At 41.9% G+C, this 26,646-nt stretch overlaps 1 protein-coding gene across 2 annotated transcripts; it reads right to left on the bottom strand.

The window, feature by feature from the left end:
- Window positions 1–750: 750 nt before the first annotated feature.
- Window positions 751–26,195, bottom strand: LOC126402821 (transcription initiation factor TFIID subunit 4-like). Of its 2 annotated transcripts, none has more exons than XM_050065126.1 (16): window positions 25,463–26,195; window positions 24,541–25,299; window positions 21,568–21,722; window positions 19,758–19,877; window positions 16,339–16,479; window positions 16,062–16,184; window positions 15,792–15,881; window positions 12,240–12,461; window positions 11,979–12,114; window positions 11,551–11,662; window positions 7,628–7,797; window positions 7,392–7,522; window positions 7,173–7,298; window positions 6,876–6,932; window positions 4,834–4,953; window positions 751–1,924 (listed from the first exon to the last, which is right to left on the bottom strand). In XM_050065126.1, the coding sequence occupies exons 1-16, from the start codon at window positions 25,728–25,730 to the stop codon at window positions 1,817–1,819; spliced, it is 2,838 nt and encodes a 945-aa protein (XP_049921083.1). In that variant the 5' UTR covers window positions 25,731–26,195; the 3' UTR covers window positions 751–1,816. The 2 variants fall into 2 exon arrangements, with proteins under 2 accessions (XP_049921083.1, XP_049921082.1); XM_050065125.1 differs by lacking the exon at window positions 751–1,924 and adding an exon at window positions 2,116–4,706 and having other exon boundaries at window positions 25,463–26,194.
- Window positions 26,196–26,646: the final 451 nt, after the last annotated feature.

Genomic DNA, 26,646 nt, shown 5'->3' with positions numbered 1-26,646 from the left:
GGAAGCCTGACTGTATTATGCCATTTTTGGCTTTTGTCCGTACGTACACTCTTAGTACGGCTCCTATGTACTGTTTTATAAATGAGACCCGGACCAGCACATAAAGACATCAAGGCCCCGCCCCTTTTTGGGGGATAGATAACCAAAAATCATATAGATGTCAGTGCAACTTGATGTATGTTTGGATTCTAATTTATTTCTTCCTAAACAAACTCTTAATGTATAGACGTATAGATGTATGTCTAATAATTGTTTTGTGACCTTGCCTGAACCTTAATTGAAGTTGTTCGGCATCATGTCCCTTCAGTCTTGCCTCATCCAAGTGGATCAGTGACCCAAAAGGGGGCGTGGCCTTGGTGATGGCACAATGCCTGTTTGGTCGATGTGTATCATATAATATTAGTGACGTTTCAACAGTCACACAGCACAGCACTAGATTTTGAATTAGTGATACTAGGAGTATATTTCACATGAGGTTAGACATGTTTGTGGATTTTCTGAATATATTTTAAACAATAGCCAAAACAATGTGTATTCAAATCTTGTATTACAACTACTTCTTCAACGGTTTGAGTTCACAAATACTGTAGGTCACAGTAAACACAGGACAATGACTGAGTGGAGACAGTGTTGCCATCACTCGAGTGCTCTCTGAGTATTTTAGGCTCCAGTGTAAACTTCTGTATGGACACCTGAAAGACCAGACACGCCACAATAACACTGACAATCAAGACATTTGTTGTTGTTTTTTTGTTTTAATAGAGATCATACTCTTTCAATCCATTATAAAATAGCAATTAAAAACTTTTTTTTTAAATTCAGATATTTACATATAAACAAGAGGCTGTGCAAAATGTACAAGATATTGGCAAGAAAGAATCATATATTTGTCTTATTTGTCATATCTACTGCGTATGAAAAGTAAGACAGATTTGCCCGATTTGAAGTCGTCAACGGATAAATCTACAAATAGCAAACTTAAATATATACAGTAATAAAATCTGCCGATAAACATTCTTTCATAAAATGACAAAGGTATAAAGACCAAAATTAGTATGTGCACTAAAAATATAAAAAGTTATAAAGTGGGTATGTTCATCGGATCGACTAGTTTTTAGAAAAGTGATCTGTCAAAGTGCAGTCCTCGTTCTGCATTACATGCTCCATGTTTACCAACATGACCTCCATCATTCATAAATATAAAAATGTGGACAAACAACTTATTGGAAAATGTGTCACTCACTTAAATGACTAATTATTAACATTACTGGGACTCATTTCTCCAAAATAAAAGTTTCAAAATACACATTATAGCCTATGAACTACACAGCCTGGATACTTTACATTACTGACAACCACTTCATTTAGACCATATTATTTTCAATATCTTTTTATCCATTTAACCATCCATTTCCACTATCTTTTTTTATTATGGTACAAATGAAAAGACAAAAATGTGCTTGAGATTCATCACAGTGAACATCCTGCCCAAGGATATTTCAGTCAAAGCTTACTTTAAAGTCTACATCTCTTTGGGTGACACTTATGAAAGGCAGGAAAATGACTTGAAAGCTTCTTGGTAATTATTCAAGAAACACAGAGCCAAATCTAAATGATAATTTTCATAATGTTAATGTTTCATTATGCTTGGATCTTCTAAATCAGCAGGCAACGAGGTTTCAGTGCATTCAAAGGGGACACATTATGCTCATTTTCAGGTTCATAGTTGTATTCTGGGTTTCTACCAGAACATTGCTTTAATGTTCAAATTGTCTGCTGGGCCACCTGTGGTCCCCATAAAAAAAAATGGATAAAGCTACTGTGACATCACCTGTTGGTTTGTGGACTCCTGTTTTGGCATTTCAGCTGTCGCCACCTTGCTTTTTTGGGCCAGATGTGACCATATTTGGACGAGAGGTTGGAGCTGTGGAGAAGTGAGGGGTAGATCTGACTGAGAAGCTGACAATCAATCAATCAGAGCTGCCATGTCCATAATTACACATAACTTAAAGCCTTAATAAAACAAACGAGTGAGTTATATAAAAATTAACACCCAGTACAGTTAACACGACAGACGACAGATTAGCTATAGACCAAAAAAAAAAAATTGTACCGGTCTGTAAACATGTTTATTTCTGCTGTAAAGTCAGGCATTTTAACAGGCGGGTCTATGGGTATTGTCTCCCTGGAGTCAGCCTCTAGTCAACAAAACAGCAGTTTTTGGCACTTCCATATTAGCTAAATCTGTCAGCCCCGGTGGTTGCCGCTTGGCATCTACCCTCTATCTGTAACACTCTAGTTTAGCACCTGTCTTTTTAAGGCCTCCTTCTGAAAAAGCCCAGTCTGCTCTGATTTGTCAGTGTTTCTTGGTCTTCCAAATCAGTGGTCTCAGCATCTCTGTACCATCGGTGTATTAAAGAACATCCATGCTCTGCACCTTCATTGCAGTCTGCGAACGCCTGTATAGAGAACGACGGAGTATAGCAGCTCTCTGCCTCAGAACCAAAATCTTCATAACTGGACATGTTCCAACAGGACTGTGATTCGAAATCAGGGAAAAATGAACATCGCAACTAAGGGGCCGTACACATGCCACGTTTTTTGCGCCTTCAAATTCACTGTTTTCAATGTAGACGCGAGGCAGGCGCACACAAATGCCAGAGGGATGCAGTCGCGGCACGCATGCGTTCCCAAGTGACCATTTTTCAAGGCGAGACAGCTGCGCTCTGAGATAAACCGAGCTCAACTTTTGGAATGTAGCAGCAGTCATGTGACAAGGACAAACGAATCACAGCCGACAGACATCTTTCCCTTCTTCCGTAAATACCAGTCTGTGATAAATATGGAGAGGTTGTTTATTTTGGTGCAGAGTTGCCAGAGGTTTTCATCTGTCCCACGGATGATAGGCCCATACACTCAGGATTTTTGGTAAACGGGCTATGGTACCTGCTGACGCACTCTTGAAAGCTGGCACAAAAAAAGGCACACAAGTGGGGCCCAGTGCCTAACCTCGCGTTTTCCAGACGGTTAAAGACACAGCATGTGTACGGCCCCTAAGATTACATCCCTGATGTTAGCATAAAGCTACATGTAGCAGTGTCCGTAATGCAGCACTTGCCTAAAGCAAATGATTATATGAAGAAATTGGTTACAAGCTGAGTTCAGCTTTTAGCCAGTGCAGAAAAAACATTGTGATGCCTGAGGTTTATGCTCACAGGAATTACTTTAACATGAGTTTACCTCGTTACTTGGAACTTTGGCCACGTTTAATATGAGCATCCAACAATGCAACATTATATACATGAAAGGAAACAAGGAAAAGCATATTAAGCCCCCTTTAACACACTAGAACATCTGCAGACTTTTTGTGTGCAATGATAAAGTGGGAAACAACAACCGCCTTGGAGAGAATGTTCACTGTGATAAAAGGTTCAGTTGCATTTTCTACCATCGCTAAAGAAATGAATGGTAACTGCTGACTGCTGGCAAGGTGAAAACAAATCTCAGCGAGTGTGCTGAGCTTCAGAAATGATCGATAGGAATGTAAAGTATATCCCGCCTTTGTAGTAAATGTGCTACAATCTGAGTTAAAGGTGAAATGTCGCTTTCAGCAACTGTGTCAGGAACTCGCACAGTAAATTAAAAACAAAAGAGCTTCAGTAGCGAGAGTTTGAAATACCAACACCTGTGATTACATCATGCACAACACATGACACAAAAACAATCATTTTTCTTTCCAATCAAGCACAGACAAACAAAGGAGGCGCACAACAAAACAACAAAGCAAACATCCCACAAAATCTGGAGAGAAGTGTTGGAAAGATGAAGTCACTGAAGCTGATCAACACATTCTAATCCATATGGCTTAATCTGTTAAGAAGGCAACTCAGCAGATGACAAGGCTAGTCAAGATTAGTCTCTGGAAAAAAAAAATCCACAGGCGCTGAAACTGTGCTAAAATATAGTATAAATGTGTGATAAATTAAAATCTCTGTTAGGAACTTAAATAAACAGAGTGCTTATGCTAACATGGTGAAGAACATTAGCATTACTGCAGTTTTGTAAGAGCAGGCTGTTACACCTGAATGTTGCACATTAATCTAAAGTGGAACCACTTCACAGAGATTTGCTGCTACAACACAGATGTCAGTGCAAATGACACCGACAAGGTCTTCGGATTTGAAGTGCTCAGTTCAGTTTAAGACATTTTTTTCCTTGTGTGCAGCATGAGGCAGTGCATGAGTGAAGTGTGGTTGGGTGCAACTGGTCTCTGAAGAGCAAACCGAGCTGAGAGGCACGCTAAAATCAGAGCCGAGTTCAAATATTTGCTCCTCTGAAAATACAAAAGACTTGTGCTTGAGGAGGCTTTTAAAAGACGACGTGTCTTCAGTGTTCCAGATAATTCTCCTCCCACAGACAGACGCCTCATCATTCAGCAGTGGGTGATCAAAGGAAGTACCGGCAGAAAGGGTCTGAGCTGACAGTCAACTCTGCTTCCTTAATGCCACTGAGCGAGACTAGTCATTTTAGTGCGGGTGCTATTTGAGGAAGCCTTTATAGAGCAGGTGTGAGTGACTGGTCCCTCTTTCATTCTCCAGGCAGAAGAGCAGGTCCCTAAGGTTGACTCTGGTGATGCGCTGTCGCATAAACTGTCTGGAGCCTGCTCCACTGGGGCCTCCAGGCTGAGAGGGGCCTGACCCTGAGCCCTGGGGCGTGAGACGGAGCAAACACACGAAAGACATTTAGTCTTTTATTGACCTTTTCTTTGTAGAGTTGACATAATTCAAAATTAAGCACAACCTTTTTTACGCCAAATGCTTCCATATTGCTCACCTCTGCGCTGGCGCCCCGAACAGGAGAGTCCATTTTCCGTTTCTTCCTCGGGCCGATTGCTGCCAGCGCCGTTAGGTTGGCTTCTCTTTGTCTGATCTGAGCCAGCTCCTGCTGCTGCATCTGGAGGAATAACAAGTCATAACACACAGATGAATCACACACAAGAACTCGTCATAATGCTTCTCAAAGACAGCAATCATGTAGTCACTTATCATTAGGCCTGTCACAGTAACTACTTTTAGTGGACAACATATTGTCTGGGAAATAATAAATGAATATTATCGTCATTTTAAAGTTGTCATGAAATGAAAAATAAATGTCTCCAGTTTATATCCTGTGTCCCTGTGTTAGTTCTTGTTATATGCCAAACATATGTCACAAAACTAATATCAGACTGTGTCTTTTCTCTTTAAGATTAAAAGGTTTCAAATGTTTGATGACTCATCCTGCTTTCAGGGACATTTACAAAAGTTCATCCAATCGAAAGACTTTGCGCGACTAACTATAACAATAGGTAAGGTAAGGTAAGGTAAGGTAAGGTAGGGTAAGGTAAGGTAAGGTAAACTTTAATGTCCCTGAGAAGCAATTTCAGATACAGTAGTCATGAGTAAAACAAAACAGACAGTACAATACATAACACACAGAATCCAGTATCACACACTGTCAGTGGTAAATCATGGACATTAGTGGTCACTGCTGGTTAAGATAAGCGATAGCAGACGGGACAAAGGACGATCTGTAATGCTTAGTGCTGCATTTAGGGAGGCAAAACCTCCGTCCTGATGGAAGCATCTGAAACTCAACATGAGGGGATGTTACGAGTCTGAGACAGTAGACGCAGCTTTAGAGGTGACCCTCTCTTCATACAGATGCTGTAGGTTATTAAAAGTAACACCAGTGATCTCACAGCACAACTTGACCACTTTTTCATCTTGTCCTCAACTTTCTTAAAAAGAACAAGCGTTGGTTTGCCTTCTCACAGATGCGTCAGTGTTCACATCAAAATTTAACTTGTCATCTAAGACAGTGCCCAGATATTTGTACTGCTGTACTGCTGCCATTGGCTCACCCTTGATCACAGAAGTAGCAGGAAGACAGGGCCCCCACGAAAATCAATAAACATCTTATTGGGTTTAGACACATTAATCTGGAGGAAAGACTGGTCACATCAATTAACCAGTTAACAAATATGGAGGGGGATAGGAGGAGATGTGTGTTTAGACATCAGAGGGCATAAACCTCATTTTCATTTCCAAAACACTGGCTACAGTTACATGATGGCTTCTCATTCGGAATGAAATAAATCTGAATGAAATCATTCGGAATTAAAGTTTTTCCAGGTAGTTTACATGAGAAATATTCATTCCAAATGAGGGTTTACATGGGAGAGCAGTTCATTCGCCTTTATTCAGGTCTGCGCAAGGTTTGGGGCAGGGAAGGTTTTTGATTGGATAGGGGGCGGGGCGGATGTTACGTGTTTACGTTTACCGGAAGAAAACACTGTATAGTCCTCGCTCCGGATAACAAGATGTTTCACGACGCCGTTCTTAGTGCCTTTTTCGGGCTTGTTTTGCTTATATTCTTGAAACAGCAGTACGACAACAACCTTGTTCTGCTAATGCTTCATCTGTTGAGGAGGAGAAGGGAGATAGAAGACCGTGCTGTGGCGAATGGAAACCGGTGAGTGCAACGAGTCCGACTGCTCTGTCTCAGCCCGTTGCTATGCAGCCCGTTGCTATGCGCGCTATATACGTCATTGCGCCAGAAGGGCAAGGAAACGAGCATGCGCAGAAAGACCGGAATGAACAATATATACAAATTAAAATATTCTAAATGGGTGGTGCAGTGGTTAGCATTGTTGCCTCTCTTATTCTAGCGTCATGTTGGCTGAAATATTGTTGACATTCTTTTGTAAACAAACAGGCATGTAAAGACAAGGGCAAGAATTTACAATATATGGACATGACCTCATGACAATTTTTGCTTGATGAGTGGGTAATGTAATTACCATGACAGGCCTACTTATCGCAGCATACACTTACCTCTTTGGCCTTTTGTTTAAGTCTGAGCTGCTCAGGGTCCTCTTGCCGTGACCGAGACTGCAGTGAGATAGAGGACATTTTAATATTTCAACATGGATGTGTTCAATTTATTCCATCAATTGTTTTATTCATTCACTCGCTCATTGTTAGCAGATGTGTCCTCTAGTGTCTGTTGGCAGCAGAGGAAATATATACTAATGACGCTGACCCCAGATCACTCATGCGCCTCGTCTATGCAGTTATGACAGTGTGTAGGGTTTGTTCTGTCAGTGATGCTGTGTGACCTTGTTTTGTTACCTTTGCAGCCTTTAGGAGAATCTCCCTCTCCTGCTCCTCCTTCCTTTGTTTCTCCATCTGATCCAGCTGCTCGAAGAATTTAAGCTGGGCTCGCACATCGCTGACCTGCTCACACCGCTCGTCCTCCTGAAGTATGTATGAAGTGAGACGTTTCAAGGAAGGTGCAGAAATGTGCAACAGAGTCTCACCAGCTCTCACATTGCTGTAATTAATACGCACCTTGAAGGTTGTGTTTTTCTGCTGTGCCACTTGTGACACCTTTTCCAGCAGGTTTTGTAGTCGCTGCTGTGTAGCGTGAGATATGTAGTTGATCACGTCCGTGCCAAGCTCACTGACGCCAAACTTCCTACCTGTCACAACAGCAGGAGCGTGAATGAAGAATTAAGACAAAGTGAGATGGTGTCGACCGTCGAAAGCCAAGAATGTGCTGTACATTTTTCTGTCATGTGTCTCACCGATCTCCAGAGCTCTGCGGGTGAGTAAAGAGGTGGAAAGGAAGGTCTCGTCCTTACAGGAACGAGTCACCGTGCCGACGAGCTCCGAGTTGGTTGCTAAGATACGGGCGCTCTCCTCAGACAAGTTGACTCCTGCCATGGACGCCACATCATTGATATCATCATCGTCCCTGGACGAAACAAACAGGGATGAGTCAGATATACACAGAGGCACAGTATCCACCCTTTGTGTGTAAAATTGAGATCTCCTATCATGTCTGTGTGTATTTCTATAAAACATCTCAGTAGTTTCACTGAGCTGCAGCAGTCTCCAACAGCTAGAAAAATGAAAACACTCACATAATTCATCATGCACCCTAATAACTGAGTCTGACCTAACAATGGCACTTATAAAACCATCAGTGCAGTTCATATATCAAAGCCTAAGACACAATTGTAAGCTTTTTCTAAGGCTATTGTGTGTTTCATTTGCTTATTTACATCTTTGACGCCCCCCAGTGGTAGCTTCATAAAAGACACCGTGGCCAACAGCAACAGATTTATGGGTAACACTCTTACATCATGACATTTAGATCAATGTGATGAAAGCAACAAAGACTACACCATTTAAGACCGTCTCATTTTTCCTACAAACACCAACCATTGAAATAACTTCTCTCTTTTAGACAGACACAGTGCGGTTACTCTGTTTTATCTCGGCAGTTTAAACCTTTGTGCTACTGACACTTAAAACATTCTCTCCTGAATATATTGAAACACACAATACAGGTGTTCTCCTTGAACAACAGTAACTAAGAGTGAGATTCAGATTCTGTATACTATATTAATAGTTCAACATCCACCACAAATTACACATTTAACAGTTCCCAAATACAAAAAATGTCCCCTGGGATCTATATATATAAATCAACAGGTGATTTCCGTCTTTCAGTAAAATCCTAAATGATTGAATTGTATTTTTTCCACCTGGACCTTTATGCTCTGCCATTTCTCCTCTAATCATCACGCTGTAACCTGTGACAGGCTGTTATGATACCACAACTATCACACGACACGACTCCTGTATGCGCACGTCGAGAGGGGAGAGGGAGAGACGCTGTGCTGCTGCCAGAGGAGCCGCTGAATGAGTTCCCTCTGAGCGGTAACTCACTAAAAGAGTCTGAGAAGTCCGGGGCTGTTCATAAAACATTCAGGATGCCACAGTTTATTCCACACTACTGAAGCTGCTCCTCTTTTTGAAACCACAGCAGAGTTGCTAAATATTTCGCTTTCAGCCATGCTTGTTGTTGCCGTGGGTAACAGTATGATGTCATATGTCAACAAGTCCAAATATCGCGAGTATCACAATGTGAATTTTTCATATCGTATTGAAAATGATGCCAGTATCATCGTGAAGGAGACGATATGGCACACCCCTTGTGCACTCTTATGCAATCCAATACCTGTATGATAAGTCCTATGATAAGTCCAAACTGCCTCAAAGGTGACATTTAAGATTTACTCTCTTTGCAAATGTTCAGCTTTTGTTGCCATTGTCAGAAAAGGTGTAACTACCATGATTTATTACCCATATCCAGGTATGATTATGAGGTCGTTTATTAAGATAATTACTGCATAAATTAGCAAATGTGTCTGTGTTAACCAATTTATCATTAAACAACACGAGGGTGATAAAATATGAAGAGAAACCAAGACAATAAAGTCAGCAGGCTGAAATCTCACGAAGAGAGACTTTTCAAGTACACTGCTCTTAACCAGACTCATTTATATCTCACAGCGGCCTCCTTATGTAGTTCTTTACTGTCAGATGATCGAGACATTGTGGACACATATATATAAATGTGCAGCACCACGCTGGTGAAGTAATGTCACACTAAACACCAGAGGACGTATTAAAGCGATATAAAAGTGAGTCTTAGTGTTGGGCTTTTTAGTCTCCCACAGTCTGTTAGGGCTGAATCCTTTCTCAAAAGCATGGTGCATTCTCAATCTGTGTTTGCTATGTCTTTTCCCCCCCATGTGAATGCACAGTTATGCCTGACTATGGGACTGTATCATATCACAGCATACCCTCGAGTATAAGAAAATAGTTTTCCACCTCATGACACTTTAAGGAGCAAGGTCCACCAGGACTTCTAGATGAATATAATTACCCACTAAGCGGAGGTATCTGTGGTCTTAACGTTGCACTTTTTTAAAACTTTGTATTCCTGTGGGATGTGTTCCCAAAAATAGACGAGAGCAGGATGACTTAATATCCTGTGTATAGTGTACCATGCTGGTGAGAGTAATAATGCCCCTTTCCCACCAGAATTAGCACGTCTATGCAGGTTTTTAAATGTAGACAGACGAGTAGACGAGACTGATTTATTTTTACTGGTGTGTCACATTTGACATCACGAAGGCACTGGAAAACAGAGTCAGTAAACAGTAGTAAGCAGCATAAAGGCCGGTGAAAAGGTCATGGAGGTTACTTCTTTTTATATCTGTTACTTATTACGTCTCTCTCTTAAACTTGGTGTCGGCTAATTTTGAATGATGTTCAAGAGCTGCTTGGGCGGGGACAGACGGAATTTGTGGAGGCGTACATTGCAACACTGGAAAAGGGGCAGAAATTAGCGTGTACACCCCGGTGTCATGTTTCCATCACTACTGACCAGAGTCAGAGCTGATAAATAGCCACAACCACTGCAGAGTCAGATATCTCGGGTATTAACGGGTTAATGGGTACTGTTCAAGTCAGTCACTCAGTAAGGCAGAACACCTTCATCTCAACCTTGTGATATCAGTAAAAATTCATGGCTGCAACTAACAGTTTCATTACAGATTAATGTGACAGTTTGGACTATAAAATGTCATAAAACACATGGAGAAAAATCAAATCCCTTTTTTTGTCCAACCTATAGCTCAAAACCAAAGATATTCAGTTTACCATGACATAAGATGAGGAAATGAATGCAAATTACTTTTAAATGTATGTTGTGGGGCGCCGGTGGCTTAGTGGTAGAGCAGGCGCCCCATGTACAAGGCTGTTGCCACAGCGGCCCGGGTTCGACTCCAGCCTTTGGCCCTTTGCTGCATGCAACTCCCTCTCTCTCTCCCCCTTTCACGCTTGTCTGTCCTATCCATTAAAGGCTAAAAAGCCCCCAAAAATATCTTTAAAAAAAATAAATAAATAAATGTATGTTGTTACATGTGTAACAAAGTGAGACCCTGCTCCCACAGAAAGTGTTTAAGCAGCTGTAGGCGCCATTATGTAATATTGTTTTTGCAGTTTTCACGTTGCGACACCCATCGCGTATTTGCACTCTAGGCGCCTGACGTTTTTGCCGGAGTGCTCTGAACTCCTTGAGTTAAAAAAAAAACACTTCAACTCAGAGTGGAAGAGCGCCCCACATCATCCCTTTTTTCTACATCTTTTTTCCCATTGCCCAATCGAATGATTTGTGAGGCGGGCCTTCTGTGGTGGTCATGACAACAAGTTTATAGTCAGTAAACAATGGAGGAGAAACTGGTGGTAGCAGCTGCTGGATAGCCAGAGCTATACGGCCCGACGGTAGTCAGCAGGTTGTCAAACTGCTCCCAAGTCATCCTAAAATATGCCTGGAGACGACCATTATCGAGGCAAAGCTCCTGGACCAACTAGTGGTACTCCCCATGATCCACCCTCTTTATTAGGGTCTCATGTACCCACACAGATCTCCATCTCCCTGTGCCCAGCAAACTATTTGCTGACAGTCTCTCACCCTCAACCAGAGCTACAGCAAGTCCCCTCTGCCTCAACATTTTAGGAGCTAGCTACTAATTTCCGGTGGGGGGGGGTATTTCTACTACTGGCATTAATTGAAATTAAGGTGTAATTAACTATTTAGAAACTAGTATTTAAGAGACACTGATGATAATTATCTGAATGTGTCACAGACCTGAAGGTTCCCCCTCCTGCTTCCTTCAGCTTGTTCTTCTGAGCAGCAGCAAGAGACGCCTGACTGATGACTTGTACTCCTTTGACCCCTGGTGCCAATGTCTGCTTCACAGCTGGAGTCAGTAGAGACACACAGAGACAGAAGCAAATGACTGACTGAGAAGAAGAAGTTGTTGCTGTACAGTTTAAAAGATACACTGTGAGCTGAAACTAATTTCTCTTTTTTTTTTTTAAATGAAATTTGGCATCTTTGTCAGGGCTCAGTATCCTGTAATTACAAGGAGTATCCACATGGTGGCAGCACTTCCATACTGTACATGGTAAATGGGTGAATGATCAAATACAGACAAACTCACAGAGACTCAAGTGCACATTCAGTTCACCATAGAGACGAAATAAAAGAGGTGTAAGTGACTGTTAAAAACACACCTGTCTGTAGCTGTTTGACCACCTGCGGCTGGCCCACAATGATGCGGCTATGAGATTGTCCTCTGAGTGTTACCATGGGAGACTGAGCCAGCGTCACCTGTGGCCTCACAATCGTCCCCTGTTGCTGGGGCACTAACTGCGCACATTCAGAGACAGAGAATGAAAAAAAAAACGCACAGACAAAAATAGAAGTAAAAGCAAGGTTTCTACTTAAGTGTGCATGCCAGTGGCTGAACTGAGACACAGGCAATGATAAATTACCAGTCCAGGTTTACTGTGAGGCGTCTGAGTGAGGCTGATGACTGTGGTTTTGGTCGCTGCAGTGCTGGTGGCCGCAGTGGTGGCCGTGGAGAGAGGAGGTCGCAGTACCACAGCGGTGAGGGCTGTGGAGGCTGCTGCAGTAGTCTGAGTGCTGGGCAGCAAGCTCTGCTGGATGAAGGCCTCGGAGTCTGGGGTCATCTGACGCAGTGCTGGGAGGCTTCTCTGCAGGAAGACAGAAAGAGTGGACATATGTTCAGTAGTATGGGACTCTTTCCACACAGGATAGATTTTGTTTTACGGAAAATGAAGCATCATAAACCAGATGGATTTGGTGAAATAACGTTATCAATTTCCAAGGGACTTATATTTTTAAAAAAACACAAACAAAAGGGGAAAGTAGGAAACAATCTGCACCCAGTCTCCAGGTAGTTTAGCCTACTTAAAAAGGTGCCATCAGACATTTAAGACTATGTGCTGTGCAACTATTGCCTGGAAAAAAAGTAGCAGTTCAAAAATTCTTGAACTGTTTGATCATGTAAACTCAAATCACCACCATAAATGAGGGAAAGTGAAGCGAAATCCATAAAGTTTTGTAACTAAACAGGACGATGTGGCATTTCACCAAACTCTACGAATGGTTTCACTTTTCGTTCCACCTTACTCTCCACTCCTCAGCCCCACAGAGGAATTATTCTCCTCTTGGACGTGGATAGTTTTTGACCATCAGATATCCAATATTATGTCTTCACTATTAGATTTGCTTTGACTGATCTGGCTCTCTCTGTTTGTTCCTAAGTTGATGGGTGGGTGGGGTTGTCTTTTCTGTCCTTACTGGTTCTGTGTTTGACACTCAAACAACAACACTACTACAACTACTACTAAGAATAATAATACTACGCATGATTAATTCATAATTCTGCTCTTCCACGACATTTTATTTTAGACATTATGCTTATTTCGTTTCCTATTAACCTGCTAATCCTTTAGTTACAACTTTGGGAAGGATGACACGCCCAGTTTTTTGGGCGTGGTGGTGGTGGTAGAAGATCCTTAGTGATCTATGTGACAGTGAGGGGAAGAATTCCTGTGCATATCACTATCTGTGTGCACATACACTCATTTTGGTGTGCACAATTGCGATAATGTTTGTACAATTTGTAAAGAGGAGTATCAGGAAGCAGTACCATTCTGACGTACACATTGCTCAGACAAACCACACCGTGTTCTCCCTTTGAGAACTTTGCACGCCTATTAGAACTTCAGAAGGATTTCAGAGCCTGCTGGGTGTCATGCAACTTTAACACGCAAACCTTGTGTTTGATGCAGGATAATAAACCCATTGTTTAACCCGTTACACCACACCACTGTGACGGGTTAATTCCATGGTCAGAACTGTTTGAACAAAACCTGTTTCTGCTGCTGCAGTTCCCTACACAGCCCCACTAACCCACACAATTATACCACTCTCTTTGTTAATGTGTTTGCTAAACAGAGTTGTTGACTTTCACTTCATTAAAAGTTATTGTGCCAGTGTTCACACTGGAGGAGAAGCAGTGTCATATTACAGGATTAAATTGTTTGGTCATTTTATGAAAAGTAAATGCGACAGCCGGCACTCTGTAACAATGTTCATGTATTGTATCTCTGACACTAAAGAGAGAAGAGTGTGTGGTTTTGTCTCCAAGGTCTCTGACAGAATTATAGTAAAACCATATTTGTTTAGCAGTAACCATTGTGGTGAGTGGTGAAGCCACGTCCCCAAGTTGCTTTACAAGTCTGCATGATGCACTGAGGCACACCAAACTTTGACTCATCCATAATATGGAGTGGGTACATGTCAAACAAGGTCTGAGTTTACACAGCCTGTAACATGCAGCATTAAAAGGATACTACATCTATCAATTGCTTGCCCAGTGTTATGTTTAATTCATGAAGATATCTTCGTTTTTCTCATATACCTTCTGTGATCCAAAAACAGGTTTAATTTGTAGTAAGAGAGGTCCGCGTTTAACAACAGCAAACTTATATCAAAATGTCCATTTACAAACCCTCACATAGCTCTTGCAATATAATCCAAGTCTCATTAATCCAGTCGTATGCTCAGTACTTCCCACACAGACAGCCCTTACTGAAGTGGAACTTAAGTAAATGTAAAACTTATCTATGATCTCTACAAAGCCAGACTCTGTTGACAAAAGCAGCAATTTTACCTCACTGAACATGGGAGCTGCTGGTCAGTTAGTTTGTGTTATAGTGTGATTTTAGTAAGTCCGCACTAACCCTTTAAAACGGTGGTTCCCAACTGGTGGGCCGCAGTCCAAAAGTGGGTCCATTCTGGATGGACCGCAAGTGACATGTCAAGTTTGTAAAAAACATGGTGATACTTATTTTGAAGTACAGTGAATTTACCCAACAGAGCTTTTATTCTGAAGTACTGTTTCCTGCTGTTGAGTGAGTGACTAATGTTCACATCGGGTGTGAATTACAGGTAAGGTGTAAGGCCTCGCTGCAGCAGCTCCGGCTTCGATTCCGGGCTGCAGTCCTTTGCTGCACGTCACTCCCCACTCTCTCTCTCCCCATTTCACACACTGTCCTGTCCATTAAAGGCAAAAAGCCCATAAAAATAATCTAAAAAACAAACATGATGAGACATGAATTCCCACCATGTGGCACAATGGACAAGACGCGAATGATGCTAAATAGGTAAATTAACCTGCGCAAATAAAGTGAGTAGTGCAATTTCGTGTCATACGCTTATCTGCGAGAGCTGAAAAAGCTGAATTTCAGGGACCAATGTATGACGCCAAGGACATACCAGTGGAAGTTCATTCATCGATCCAACGATTTCACGGGTGTATGACACGAGTTATTCGCGCATATGATGCAATTCAACACAAAATATTCTGACGTTCAAACTTGCGCAAGTAACATAATCGCGTTTGGTGTGAACACAACATAATGGATAGAAACTGCAAACTTGACGACATGGCCAACCATAAGTATGACGCGGAATATATTAAACTGTGTGGACCTTGAACTAATGACGAAGGAGAAATCTGGACCCTGTGGACGGACCAGTGATGAACCACTGCTTTAAAACACCAAAGTCACACAATTACACGATTGAGGAGGTGGTAGACCAGCTGCTTTTATGTTCAGTGAGGTGAAATAACTGTTTTTGTCAATGGAGTCTGGCTTTGAAGAGAGGATAGATAAGTTTTACTTTCAGTTCAGTTCTCTGTCAGTAAGGGCTGTCTGTTTGGGACGTACAGAGCATACGGCTGGATAAATGAGACTTGGGTTATGCTGCATGAGTTGTGTGAGAGTTTGCAAACAGGTGTTTTAATGTGGTTTTACAGTTGTTAAACACAGTCGCCTATGACTTTAATTCATAAAGAGCTTTCTCTATTTTCAGATTCTTCGTTCATCTGAGGCATGTGAGGAAAGGTTTTCTTTAGGAATTAAACATAACGTGGTAAGTAGGTGATGGTCAATTTGGGGGATAAAGAATTCCTTTAACTGCTATATCTGCTGTTGTGTCACTGATCTCACCTTCAGGAAAGGCACAAGGTACGGCTGTGGTGAGGAGTTGAGTTCCCGGTATAACCGACTGGTGAAATCTTCAGGCTCTATCTTTGCTTCCTGTTGTGCAGTAAACACAGAGGATGGATCAGAACAAAAAAACACAAGTTAAGAAAACAGACTGAAGGAAAGGTACAAAGATGAGGACAGAGAGATCAGGGTTTAACACAGTGATGGTGAGAGGAAGAGACGAGGGAGATAATGGAAAAAGAGTAAAAGAGGAAGAGGAAAGAAATGTACCAGCAAGTTCTTGACCAGCTCCTTGACGTTGGCCGTAGTCTCAGAGGACTGTTTCCCACTGGACGCCAGCTTGATCAACGTGGACAAAAAGTTTTTACACTTTTTTACATTCTCCAGTGTCTCCTGCAAACACACACACACACAACATGTTCACATCCAACACACATTAGAAATGAGAGGCAGAACACAAACCACCCTAAAATTAATACATATCTGCATATTTACTTTTGAAAGATGACAGAAACAAAAGCTTTCACGGTTAGTACTTCTCTCTTACAGCTGTGATAGCTGTTGGAGTGACAGGGGTCCCAGTTACCCTCTGTGTAACTGCTGTGGCTGCAGATCCAGGCTGCACGGTGGTCGGCGTTCCTAGCGGCTGTCCCGGGGTGGCGGCAGTCCCGCCCAGCATGATGGTGTTCTATATGAGTCAGAGAATATGCAGTCATGAGATGAGACTCAGGAAAATGACAAGGTCAGATGAACAGTTTTGACATGTCTGGTCCCACGGCACGGCACATTCAACTTTACTGGGACATCATTTTTTCCCCGAGCTTTATTTTTCCAGGAAAGAGTTGTGCTGGATATTGTGTGTTTGCTATCACAGAACACTCAGTGATATTATTATACTTCATGTACAATGCTCAAAAACATGACGTGCAAAACACATAATGAGAACATGTTAATGAGGTTCAGTAAAATGAACTAACCTTTAAAGATATACAGTGTAGGATTTCTCTAAATGTATAGACTCGCACAAAAGTAATTTCTCTAAATCATCACTTATGACCCACTCTCAGTGTGTGGGGTTGTGTATTTATCTGCACAGACTCTTCCCTTTGCCTGGATATTTTGCTTTGTTCAAGACGTCTCTGGACGTGTGGCCCCGAGCCAATGACAGCTCACAAGTGAGGTTGGGACTTTATAAAAAGGTAGTGATCATGTAATAGCAGCACACATCCAAGAGACACCTACAGAAAGGCCAAGCACCCAAAACACAAGTCAATCAAATTACTTTCACTGGTGAGCACTGAAGGAGAGAATGAAGAGGATGAAGACATGGGGTTGGTCTGTTTTGCGTTGGACACAATGGTGGTTCTTGCACATTTGGTGCCCGACTGATACCAATGTTTAAAATAAAAAAAATGCCAATAGCTAATTCAGGTGTATCTTTTGTTTTTCTGTGCCAATGAAACAGAGAAATCTACACTAAAAATAAATAAATGAACAGTTTTAAAGTCATTTAGTCCTTCATTACACTACCTTAGAATGAGCACAAATTCAATAATGTGAATTAATCAGGGTTTTCCCTGGGTTTTTTCGAGACCAAGGTGGCAAAGGCCTGTGGCGGGGAGCATCTTGGCAGCTGTACTTTTAGATACGGTCCCCCCCTCTATTAAATATGAAAGGAGGCCCCCACATGCTTGAGCTTTACACTGCTGACTTGTATAATCAGAACAGACATGTCCTGTGATTTTCAGCCTTCTATGATTATATTTACCCTTTACAGCAGGCACATCCTGAAAGCTGAGAATAATACTGTCAGGTATTGTCCCCCCTCTATTGAATATGAAAGGAGGCTGAAAATCACAGAACATGTCTGTTCTGATGATACAAGTCAGCGGTCCTGAAATGTGTGTTTCTCTTCTATAATACACATTCTGCATCTTGGAGTCTTTCCACATACGGGCTTCCTTTGCCTTTCAAACGGGGCAGAGCTCCGTGGGAAACAGTAGGAGAGACACAGCCCGAGGGGGAACCGTGATCTGACACAACAACAGAGGGAGAAGCAGGTCCGTGGAGCTGTGCGCTGGACAAAAAAACAAGCGCGTCACACTGAATGCGCACCGCTATGGCATCGCTTTGGGTTGTAAGCGCGCATGACGCACGTCTGCATTGAAAGTAATGGGTTTGTGTACGCAAAAGATGCTACATCTGAACGCCCCCCATGCACACACACGCTTTAACCAAGGTGGCGGCCAAAATCACCCAGACAGCCCACCTTTGTCTTAGATAGGCAGGGAAAACCCTGTTAATGAAACAACATTTAACACAACCTTCTTTCACATGAAAAACATGTTTTAAAAAATTAGCAAAAAACCTTTTTACTATATGATGCATCATAATCCCCTCTCTAGTATCTATTTTATTGTACTGTGAAAACATCAACGAATTTCCCCACAAGATTACATTGAACACATCATGAGAACATTATAATTTACCTTCGCCCAATGCTAATATTTATTGAATAGAGCTTGAGCGCTTCACAGCGTAAATCAATGCAACCTCTGTGGGCTGTTATTTAGTGGGCTTTGCTATGTAGTTATGTTGTTGTGGCCTTATGTAATATTTTAAAATAATAGAAGTAATAGTAAAAGATAAACTTTTTTTCTCCTTCCCCCATTTGTGGCATCCTCTGTGGATGACAGCGTCTTTAACATTCGCCTATACTGTCTATGCCACGGGATGGCCGGTACCAGTTGGACAGGTACATGCCGGCGTTCAGTTCGCTTAGTTTGCTACAGTATCTGTTTTTCCATTACAACAAATGTAACGTTCCTACAATACTAATTTGCAGTATATGTACATGCAGTGTGCGGAGGAGGCACCAAGGTTCAACGTTGTGTCACAGTCAGTGTGCAACATTTCCTGCATAGTATACCTTTAAGAGGATTTCCATGGCAACCTGAACAATCACACATCACAAGAAAGTTTAGAACAACCAGCAAGGTTTTTTTAAGTGAGTAAATAAACCGGCCATCCAGAAAAGATTCTGAAATTAGAATAGATGTAAATAAAACCTATTCTTTTCACTTCTTTCCATTCCATGATTAAGGGGAGCTGCAGAGCTGTTCCCAGACGGTGGACAATGACAGGACAAAGGAGTGGAAATTCAAGGAACGATTCATTTAAAATAGCACCCTTCTTCAAACACTGACTGGATTCAAACTTATTCTGCCTGCTTTTGTTTGTGTCCTGAATATTCACATTTTTTTTTCAGAGTATATTGTTGGCAAGCTAAACTGAAGCAGAGGTCTTTTGAGCGATGCCAAACCACAATGAGTGAAGCAAAATTTGTGGACTAACTGTGTGAGGTCAGTGGACACAGGAGACATTAAAAAAACTACTTTGGTAAAAAAAAAAAAATGCACTTTAGGAAAAGGGGAATAGGTTGACCGGTTGGATTTAATGAGGTCATGAAGACTGCACTTAATGTCTGGAGTGATGTGGGCAGGGGATAGTAGTGGGGCGGTTATGATGTTGATGTCAATGATGTCATTGGTCTCTCTGAATAACAGAGCAGAGTGAACTGCGCTCTAATTCTAGAGGTGGCAGGTAAAAATTATGAGTGTCAGGTGGAAATTTTATCTACCCGTACTGCAGCTGGCAGAGACAAAACTTTCAGACCCTGCGAAACAACTTTTATGTTTGTGGCTAAATTTAAGCCACATGAATTGCTCTCAAAATGTAACAACAGGCCGGTCAACAGCACGTTTCATACAGAGCAATTGGTTTAACTTCATTGTCTGACAGTTATACAGTAGCAGCATCAATCAGGTCTGGTGTAATGGAGCTCAGTTCTTTGTGGTGAGTGACCTTCACAAATCGACCTGACAACTTTTAATAGCTTTAAGTGGTTAATAATGTAAACCCTGCATAGGGAATTAAATATCCAAAAGGGATGTGTGGTGGAGTTACCTGCAGTACAGGAGGCCTCTGCAGTGTCGTGGTGGCCGTCACAGTGGTCTGGACTGTGGAACCTTGTTTAATAATGGTGGTGGGCGTAACGGGACGGGCCAGCAGTGATGCGCCTGGAGCCTGCAGAACAGCAGGTGATACAAAGAGGTGTTGTTGACATATGTTATGTTACATATGACTCTGTGAATGGGACACTTCTGGAACAAATAATGATGTGCTCCTTTATTTTTTTTTCTAATAAACATTCTCAATATTTTTCTTTAAGTTAATACATTTTAGAACATATATACTGTTTTGAAAGAAAAATAGAGTTTCTCTTTTTATTCACTTACAATTTCCCACTTCCTTATTTCTTTACTCATTTTAAAGTGGAATTCAAAATTTAATTAAATCAGTCCACTCTGAGAATTGTTTTAATGGGTCATTTAACATGCAGGAAGGGTGTGCACATGAAAGCACTAACCAAAATGTAATTAAATGCATTACTGTTGTAGAGACAACTACAATTTGTCAAAAAAGGTAATTTTCATTTCCTATCAGACAGTGTAATAGTATATATTGTACACTACAATGGGCCTAACAGCCGAAATACATGGGGCACAGACGCGGCGTGTCGCGTAGGAAGGACAGTGTTTCTTAGTAGCGTCTGATAGCGTGCCAGCTTCACTGTGTGAATATCAGCATGGTGGTACTTGAGGTCAGTCTTGGTCTTGAGACCCGTCTCAAGAGCACTTTTAAAGGTCTCACCTCTGACTCAGTCACACTTTTACTCAGTCTTGCCTCTGCCTCAGACAAAGACTCAAGATTTTATTTTAAGACCAGTCAAGAAGACAGCTGAGGGGATATCACTACATTGCTTGTGCAAAAAAGGAGTGTTGAATAAAGATGGCAAAGCTGCTTTCAGCTCCTTGGTGTTTGTATTTGTTTGCTCATAGAAAACATAGGAAAATTCCCACACATAAAATCCAGCTCCTCACTGCCTTTTGATTATTTTATCAAGATACTTCTCACGGTACACTTGTACATACACACATATATACAGTGTGGCAATAACAAAAGTGAATGAATCTTCATTTGTTTTTATCTGTGGATGTTTTTATGGGAATGTGGATCTTTCAGATCACTTTGAGGAGCTCCTATGGTTTGCATGTTCCACATTTTATCATAAGTGTGTCACGCAGTGTGGGATTCGCCGGATCAGTGCCCCGTGTATTTTAGCCATCTTGACACTGGAATCTTTGCAGGGTGACTTCTGAAAATCTGTTACTGTGTGCAGCATCACTGTACTGGGATCAAAAGATGCTCAGTCTGAGTATTATGGATGCACCAAACCCACTTTTTCTCACCTAGTGACAATTCAGATACCTAAACTCAGGGTATGAGCTGATTTCAAGTAGTGATGCAATGCCAGTTGTCTTTTTTCTTTTCATTTTCAAATCTACCAGTGGTGTGGAAATGATTGGGATCATCTTTCTTTACGCAATATAATAAGAGACTGTAACTACACCTCACTTCTAACTATAAGTGAAAATGTTACACCAACATCCCTGTAAAGCTTGTGTTCATTTTAATTACTTGGCTTGAAAATGGTTTGAAGAATTGAGCCGTTACTCAGGAAATATAACAACAGTGATACAGAAAGAGTATTTAAGGTGCATCAGTGACATCTGGCTGTTACTCGCTCTGTTAAATAAAGTCATTATCCATATAAATGCTGATCCAGTATATCAGATCCATACGTCTCTACCTAACATGAATGAGTCACATTTTCTGTGTGTGACTGTGCCCATGTGTCCAGCAGTCCTGGTACCTGTAGAGAGGTGATCTGGACAGGTGGAGTGCTGGTGGGGGCTGCAGGCCGTGGTGTCATGGCGCTTTGGGACTGCGACTGAGCCTGCATCTGGGCCAAGGTTTGCTGGTGAATCACCAGCAGCTGCCCGCTCTCACTGCGGACCAAGACCATGCCTGCAACAGGCAAATGACGTCAAAGGTCAAGGCTTTTCTGTCCTGATCAGTGTCATCAATATACTGTGAGTATGCATGGAGTTTCTAACATGAGGGGGTATGAATTACTCATTTGTAGGCTATTGATGCATGGGTGTCACCTGAGCTGGCACGTCTATGTTCAAAGATTCCCAGCCAGTAAGCAACCGGTCAGACCAAAACAAGCCACAAACATGGTGCCATATATCAAAACATTTTAGGGCAAAGCACAACATGTAATGAGATGTTGTACAACACAGATATTTTACAAAATCAGCCATAATTTTAATGGGAATGGTAATTTTTGCATTTTATTTTCACTGAAAAAATACATAAAAATAATGATGATGTAATTTTTGCTGGGGTCTATACCAAACAAACATGTTCTCTTAAGTCTGGAGTGTGATTTGCCAGCCAGGGCATCTCTGTGGCATCACCATGCTTCATTTATAATAATATGTTTTGACTCAATTGACCTTTATCAAACAATTGCAGTTGTTGTGATTTGGAAACTGCTCTTGGCCATATTGGTATTTTGATATCATTCCAAGTAACTGTGCAGCCCTAGCTGAGTTGTAGGTAGATGCATGTTACTGAAAGGTATGAGAAAAAAGAAATTGGTTGTTTAAAGGAACAGTTCACCCCCAAAACAAAAATTTATATTGTTCCTCTTACCTGTAATGTTGGAGATATTGGCCATAGAAATGTCTGCCTTCTCTTGAATATAATGGAAGTAGATGGCACTCAGCTTGTGGTGCTCAAAATACATTGGAAAAACTCAACTTCAGTGTCTCTTTTCAGAAATCATGACTCAGTTACTCAAGATAATCCACAGACCTTGTTGTGATTCAGTTTCATGTAGGAACTATTTTCTTTCTACCAAACTACACTCTCCAACCATATCACCACACAAAAGGAAGCGTGCATCTACTCATGGACGAGAGGTTCATGCTTGAGACAGTGGGAGATCTAAACATTAGTGGCATCCTCCTCGGCTGAGCTATATTAGCTAGCTCAGTGGTGCGGGTTAAGATAGGTGGTGCATGCGTCCTTCTGTGCGGGGATGTTGGAGGGTGTAGTTCAGTAGCAAGAAAATAGTTCCTACATAAACTGCTCACAACAAGGTCTGTGGATTATCTTGAGTAACTGTGTCATGATTTCTGGAAAGAGACATTGCTGTTTAGTTTTTCGAATGTATTTTTTTGGCACTTTGAGCACCATAAGCCGAGTGCCATATAGTTCCATTATATTCTAGAGATGGCAGACATCTCTACAGCCAAAAACTTCAACACTTGGCAACTCACACCAAAACAATCTAGACTGATAAAGAGCACTACAGGTATGAGATAAGAAAAATATGTATTTTCAATCTGAGGCTGAACTGTCCCTTTAAGCAGCTTGGTTTGTTCTAGCTTATTTCAGTCTGACCATTTGTTCTCTCACGGAAGCGTATTGCATTCACTTGACAAATGTTTTTCATGGTAATTTTTTTTCCTGAACGAGGAGACGAGATATTTCAAAATCTCGCAAGAAGCTCCCACCTGTCACCTACAAGTGACCCCTGCATCCATGGTGACTCCTGCTCATGGATGTATTTTGCATCCGTGCTCCTGCTCCTAGACAATTTCCACTACGGGATCAATAAGGGTAAGGCACGTAATTAGTTACACACAGGGTATGATAATCTAGCTATGTTTTCGACTGCATCCTTCTAGTGTAGGCCTATCGCTCAATGTAACAGGTTAGGTTAGTAACAGGTTGTAACAGCGTTAGCTGACAAAAGTGTATGGGCATGATTTCAGTTGTCAGGTAACGTTGTTACAACCTGTTACTAACCTAACCTGTTACACTGAGCGAAAGGCCTACACTAGAAGGATGCAGTCGAAAACATAGCTAGATTATCATACTCTGTGTGTAACTAATTACGTGCAGGAGTCACCATGAATGCAGGGGTCACTTGCAGGTGCCAGGTGGGAGCTTCTCGCGAGATTTTGAGGTATCTCTTCTCCTTGTTCAGGAAAAAAAATTACCACGAAAAACAGAAAAAAATTACCACAAAAAAAAAAACAGAAGAAAAACCCCCCCACCAAAAAACAGAAAAATAAATAAATTACTCCGAAAAACAGAAAAAATTACTCAGAAAAACACGGCTTTTTTTATTTGTCAAGTGAATGCAATAGTTCTCTGGCTGGATAGCTCAAAACACAAGACTAATTTCCATGCATTGACGATACTACATCGGAACAATTCATACTTTCTTATGCCAAAGAAATTATCACATTAATAGCCTCTGAGGGTAAAATCAAAATGTACCACTGCAAAACCTTGGAGTGATAGGTGAGGTCAGGGACACAGTCTAACAATTAACCTCTGCAAACACAGAGGTTAACACAGACACACACAAGCAGGATAGACACTTGGCAAATAGAAGCTGATATGAGAACAGTTTACTATTGTTTCTGACACCACAAAGTAATAAGAATCAATAGATTACAACAGAGTGCTAGTTTGATATACTATAAGAGGTATAAATTGGCCGACTGCCCTCAAGGCTTTTAATCTGATCTGCTGTTAGAACCTTGTTCACCTCTAATCTGCTGTTTGTTACAATCAATTGTGTCCTGCTTACTACAATATGTCTCAAAGCATTTATTCTCCACTCACATAAGAGCAGCTAAGACACACATAGGCAAAGCTGTGTTTGATGGCAACAAGTTGCTGCAGCTTGAAACAGCCTAAAGACTATTACACATGTAAGGCAGAACTTCCAGATGCACTTAAACTGTTAACTGTGAGTTACCTGGAGGGAGCTGGATGTTTTGGATGTTTGGGGCGTTTGGTTGAGGCTGGGTGAGTCGTGGGGCCAACACCTGTGGAGCAATAGCTCGTATTCCAGCAGGAGGAGTGGCAGCGATTGTTGACGGTACTGAAGTCCTCAAGTTCTGCAGAACAGTCGGGCTCCTCAGGGTCGCTGTTGTCCCTGTCGCAACAGTTGAAGCCACGATGTGCGCACCAGTCTGCATTATAGTCTTTGTGGAGTCAAACTTGTTCACAGCAGAGCCAGCAGTGCTCATGACACTGACGGCTGCTGATGTTAAAACTGTGGTGGGGTTGCCGCCGCTTTGTGAGGTGTTCGTGGGAGTTTGCATAGGTGGCCTCACCAGCGTGACAGTGGGTACAGTTTTCACAGAGGGCTGAGAGGAAATCACAGCACTCGCAGTCGTCGAAGAAGTTCGTATAATAGTACTGGGTGCTGCGGATAAAACTGTTGCGCCTCCTTTGCTCACTGAAACAGGTCCGTTGTTGACAAGCGTGACAGCGGGCTGTGAGCCGCCTCCCGTGACATGACAGTTCATCACCACGGCACTTCCATTCAAAGTTTGAGCACCAGTCGTTACAGGTTTCCTAACATCAGACACTACCGTAACGACTCCGCTAGCTGTCCCCGGCTTGGACTGAGTCTGAGCGGCTGTCATGCTCGCTGTGGTCCCGGCTGCTCCATCCATGCTTGAACCGTGGGACCCCGTACTGTTAATGACACCTCCTTGCACTCCTGTCCCTACAGCAGCGGAAACACATGAAAACAAGGGGGGTGTCGAACAACTCTCCGTCTCGCATTAGTTTCGGAAAACACACAAGTGAAGCCAAGTTAGCTAAAATCAGTTCAACAACGTGACCAAAATTAGCTAATGTTAGCTAACCGGAGTGGGCAGCTATCTTACCTGCTTTAGCAAGCTCTTGTTGTGAAAGTCCCATTTTGCTGCCCTGAACATTGGAATTAATCCCTACAGCTGAGTTGCCGGTGTGATTTGCTGCAGACTGGACCCTGGTCGCTGTGTTGACTTGCCCTGCTCCTGTTAGCTCAGACTCCAGAGATCCGACTATATCACTAACTACTTTTTCGTCCACCTCTGTGTTGAAGAAAACATCATCCAGCAAATCGGAGCCCGCCGCCATCTTTGCCCAGCTACGCTCGCTCGTGAGACGCATGCGCCGATTGGATGCACCCGCGATGACGCGGCCTCGCCGGGCGCTGTGATTGGCTCCTCGAGGAAAATAAAGCTTGGAACAAATGGTCGCGAGCTGCAGTGTAGAGTGTCTGCTCAGTCTGACAGCTCCACGGGAAAACAACGATACCACTCGCTGAGCTGCCCCTGGTGGGACTTTATCACACCGAGGAGCGTCTCTGAAAGAGTTTCTGTGTTGTGCAACACGTCTTTGCAGATTTACACACAGTATCGAAGCATTTAGTATCAATTTGACTTTACCGTAGACGACTCAAAATGGCTGCGTTGTTGCTATTTTTTTCCAGGAGACCCGCAGCAGCTGCCTCAGCGCTCTCAGACAGAGAGCAGTGATGTTAGGCTGGATGTCAAAGTCTGGAGAGTGCAGATCAGCTGTTGCCAGAAAACATAGTTTTGGAGCGCTCAGGCTTATTGACACCACAGAAATACATTTGTTGCATCTCCTTAAAATAAATGAAATAAAATAAAACTTTCTTTATAAAATTTGAGAAACGTAACTAATTGTCAAAACAAAAAAACACACACTTTCCAAATAAATGTAACAGATAATCATAACTGTCAATGATGCTAATACAAACATCATGAGTCATAATTGAGAAGTTCAGGACAGTGACTGACATTGAATTTGGTGTCTGATTGCCTGATGCGTTTAATGCCTGAATTCATGTAGTGCCGAAATAATCGGAAAAATGGGTTTCCGACTGAAAATATTCACGTGAACACCCCTTAAGTGAAGCTAAAATTTTGGCACACCAGTTACACGTCGTTACAGAGATCATATATATTATTGAGAAACATGGTATTTTACAAAGTACCAAGTAGGTTACATTTATGGTTGATTGTGACAAACTTTTTATTGATTTAAATATTGCATGTAATTT

Source organism: Epinephelus moara, chromosome 16 (assembly GCF_006386435.1).
Source record: "Epinephelus moara isolate mb chromosome 16, YSFRI_EMoa_1.0, whole genome shotgun sequence".
Taxonomy (NCBI): domain Eukaryota; kingdom Metazoa; phylum Chordata; class Actinopteri; order Perciformes; family Serranidae; genus Epinephelus; species Epinephelus moara.
The sequence above is the reverse complement of the archived record's forward strand: the minus strand, read 5'-3'. Positions and strand labels throughout refer to the sequence as shown.